The 3,973-nt window shown below is 41.0% G+C and overlaps 1 protein-coding gene across 1 annotated transcript in view; it reads left to right on the top strand.

Moving 5' to 3' along the window:
• exoc3l2a (exocyst complex component 3-like 2a) overlaps positions 1–3,973 on the top strand; it is a gene marked incomplete at its 5' end in the record, with an annotated part of 17,012 nt that overhangs the window by 10,423 nt on the left and 2,616 nt on the right. The window contains 1 exon segment of the mRNA XM_014024285.1: positions 1,338–1,459. Coding sequence (XP_013879739.1) covers positions 1,338–1,459 — 122 coding nt within the window.

The raw sequence follows: 3,973 nt of genomic DNA, 5'->3' as shown, positions 1-3,973 counted from the left end.
TCTGTAAATAAAGCAAAGCGACTTCCTCGTCCGACATTAAACAGAGCCCGACAGAGGAGGGAGGGGTGGGGAGGCTGTTGCCGTGCAGCGCTTCAACAGCTGACCTGCGTCTGACCTCAAAGTGCACAAGCTTCAAACTTGAAGCGTTGGCTGTGATTTTGAAGCTGAAATCGTGTTCGGTGTGAACGCAGCATTAGTCTTCACAAGGTTGGTTCACACTGTTGCTGATATGTTGGCCCATTCCTCCATGCAGATCTCCTCTAGAACAGTGATGTTTTGCTGATGGAAGGAGGTTTGCACTCAAAATCTCACGATACATGGCCAATTTCATTCTTTTATGTACATAGATCAGTCATCTTGGTCCCTTTGCAGAGAAACAGTCCCACAGCATGATGTTGCCACCCCCATGCTTCATAGTAGGTGTTATTTTGATGCAACTCAGCATTCACTTTCCTCCAAACACGAGTTGTGTTTCTACCAAACAGTTCTACTTTGGTTTCATCTGACCATATGACATTCTCCCAATACTCTTCTGGAAAAATCCAAAAGCTCTCTAGCAAACTTCAGACGGGCCTGGATATGTACTGGTTTAAGCAGGAGGACACATCTGGCACTGCAGGATCTGAGTCCTTGGTGGTGTGGTGTGTTACTGACAGTAGCCTTTGTTACGTTAGTTCCAGCCTTCTGCAGGTCATTCACCAGGTCCCCCTGTGTGGTTCTGGGATTTTTGCTCACTGTTCTTGTGATCATTTTGACTCCACAGGGTGAGGTCTTGCGTGAAGCCCCTGATGGGGGGAGATTATCAGTGGTCTTGTATGTCTTCCATTTTCTGATTATCGCTCCCACAGTAGATTTCTTCACACCAAGCTGCTTGCCTATTGCAGATTCAGTCTTCCCAGCCTGGTGCAGGTCTACAGTTGGTTTCTGGTGTCCTCCGACAGCTCTTTCGTCTTCACCATAATGGGGTTTGGAGTGTGACTGTTTGAGGTTGTGAACAGGTGTTTTTATACCGATAAGTTCAAACAGGTGCTGTTACTATGATGTCAGTTACAGACCTCATCTTTTTAAGAGCGAGAACTTGAACAATTGGTGGCTGACTAAATACCTTTTCCCCKACTGAATATTGTGTTGTTGATGCTGCTCAGCTGTTGTGGCCATCTTAGAGGTTAAATCCTAAAGTTACTCTGTTGTAAATCTACAACCAATATTTAGTTTAATTCAAATCTGACTATGAAATACTATTTCACTAACACAGCAGACAACCAGTCACTTTTTGTCTCATAATGTGTACAACAATACTTCTTTTATTTCATGTGTAAACGTCCATCCTGTTTCAGGAATCAAGCGCCTCCTGGTTGGACAGCATCATCAGCCACATCGCTGACATCATCCTGCTGGAGGACACACCCTCCATCCAGATGGAGGTGGCGGTCCTCGTCAAAGAGTTCCCAGATATAAGGTGAGCACAGATGAGTTACACTGCATGCACACACACACACACACACACACACACACACACCAATGTGGTTCTGTATGGTGTGGGGCTATAAAGAACAACTTCACACCAACCATGTTGTGTTTTCTGTCACAACGGATGAAAACAAAGAGCAYCAACATTCCTGCATTCCTTTATCTATTTTTGGAGAWGAGTAAGAGACAGAGGGACCCAGGTGARGGTTAGCTGTCTGTAACCACACATGATTCAGAACCATCCCAGGAGCAGACAGGAAGCTGCTGCCGAATACTTCCTGTTCCTGCCACTCACCAGGGGACTGACTGGTGCCACTACTGGAATTTAAAAAATGGGGGAGGAGTGYAAAGGGAGATAAAACCGGCATCAAGTCCCATTGATGATGCTCTCTACTTGTATCAGAGACCCACAAGATCAAAGGCATATCCTCCTAAACATCCCTGGTCCTTTTACGGGACCGGTCTGTGACGGTCCAGTCCTTTACCTGGACCAGCCTGTGGGAGTTGAGTACTTTAACTGGACRACCTGGTCAGAAAACCTTTTCATTGAACAGTCTAAGTCACTGATGAGGATCAAAACAGAGACATCAATAAAAGGCTGAGCCCCAGGGGGGGGAAACAGCTTTTCCCGTTTTTTATTATTTCTTTTAACTTTTATTAACTTAAGATCTGTCAGTTGAACCTGTATATGTTTGGAATCAACAGAAACCTAAAAATCTTTAAAGCTCATGGAAACTAATTTTACATCCACCAAACACAGTTCAAACATTAATCAGTTGAATGAGAAAGTAACCAAACTGTACAGACTGCATATCTATAAAAGAAAGATTTTAGACATTTTTAAGCAAGTCAAAGTAGAAACCAAAATAGGTTGTAAAGTGTGTTCAATTTTTTTTTTTACTTGAAAGCATCAAGAAAACCCCTTGGAGCTTAAGAGGTTAAAGTTGATATTTTCAGAAATGTAAGGACATTTTGTGAGWAGATGTGATGTGAATGATTCTCTGCTACTGCCAAATCCAATTTTAACTCAATATTTGTAAACTGATTGAGTTTGAGTTATTTTTTATGCTTTATTCTGTTTGTTTTGATTTTTATCTTAAATTGTGCAACTCCAACAGGTAAAGACTTGTAGAGGTGAATGATCTGTAAACTACACAAACTGATGCAAATGTCTTCTAACCATATTTAATAAGAAAAATTAGATTTAAACATGAGTAARTTATTTCTTTTCAGAGACCTGTTTTTGCCCTTTATTTGCAGATTATTAGAAACAGTGAAAGGTTTTAGATGCATGATGTTATTTCATTTCCATCAAGGTATGGATCTGTGCTGGGTTTACTTTGATCACCAAATACACCGCCTGGACATAAAAAAAGATTGCCACCAAAAAAAGGTCACACAATGTAACATTTTGTTGGAATACCTTTAGCTTTGATTACAGCACACATTCACTGTGACATTTTTCCATAAGCTTCCTAGACCTGACCAACTGCAGAGACCCCACATCATAGACCTGCCCCCACAGGCTGTACAGTAGACACAAGGCATGATGGCCTCTCTTCTTACCCTGATGCCCCCATCACTGTGGAACAGGGTCAGTCTAGACTCATCAGACCACATGACCTTCTTCCATTGCTCCAGAGTCCAATCTTTACGCTCCCTAGCAAACTGAAGCCTTTTGTTCTGGTTAGCCTCACTGAATAATGGTTTTCTTAAGGCTACACAACTGTTCAGTCCCAATCCCTTGAGTTCTCTTAACATTGTGTGAGGAAATGCTCTTATTTTCACTATTAAACATCTTTCCAGTTTTTTAATAATGCATTAGACAGTTCTTAACCCAATTTTAGTAGTTTCTGCAATCTTCTTAGATGCTTGATGCAACTGATTTGACCCTTCTCACACAGACTGACACCTTTTCCACGACCACGGGATGTGTCTTTAAACATGGTTGTTTAAGAAGTGAGAAACAACGTTTCTTCTTCTTCTTCTTTTTCTTCTTCTTCTTCTTCTTCTATATAGGTTTTATTGGCGGTTTGCAAAAAACTTTAGGTGTGCATTACCACCACCAACTGGAAAGGAGTGTGGGAGAAACAACTCATTGCACCAATTAGGGTTAAATGACATGTTGCCAGCTGAAAGATAATCACCCATGCAGTAATTATCCAATAGGAGTCTCAGACCTGTTTGCTATAGGTTTTCATGTTATTCTGTCAGAGCCTATTCAGAGGAATTTGGTCCTATACAACCAGCCAAAGCATTTATACAGCYGTTGGTTTGACCACTAACAGAATGAGTACAGAGCAGGTGGTCATGATTGTGTAAGGAACCAGCAGAACATAAAGTTTTGTGCAGGGCCAGCTGATCTTTAGTCATGATCACAAACTTTATTCAGAGCCAGGCTTTTGACCAAACAAATCAATTTCAATTTCAATTTTTCAATTCAAAAAAATTGTTCATTTTATTAAAAAATAACTATATACAATAAAAAACAAAGAAAATACAC

The sequence above is a fragment of the Austrofundulus limnaeus genome, unplaced genomic scaffold (genome assembly GCF_001266775.1).
Source record: "Austrofundulus limnaeus strain Quisiro unplaced genomic scaffold, Austrofundulus_limnaeus-1.0 Scaffold416, whole genome shotgun sequence".
Lineage (NCBI taxonomy): Eukaryota > Metazoa > Chordata > Actinopteri > Cyprinodontiformes > Rivulidae > Austrofundulus > Austrofundulus limnaeus.
Note: the sequence above shows the minus strand (reverse complement) of the source record. Positions and strands in the feature narration are given on the sequence as shown.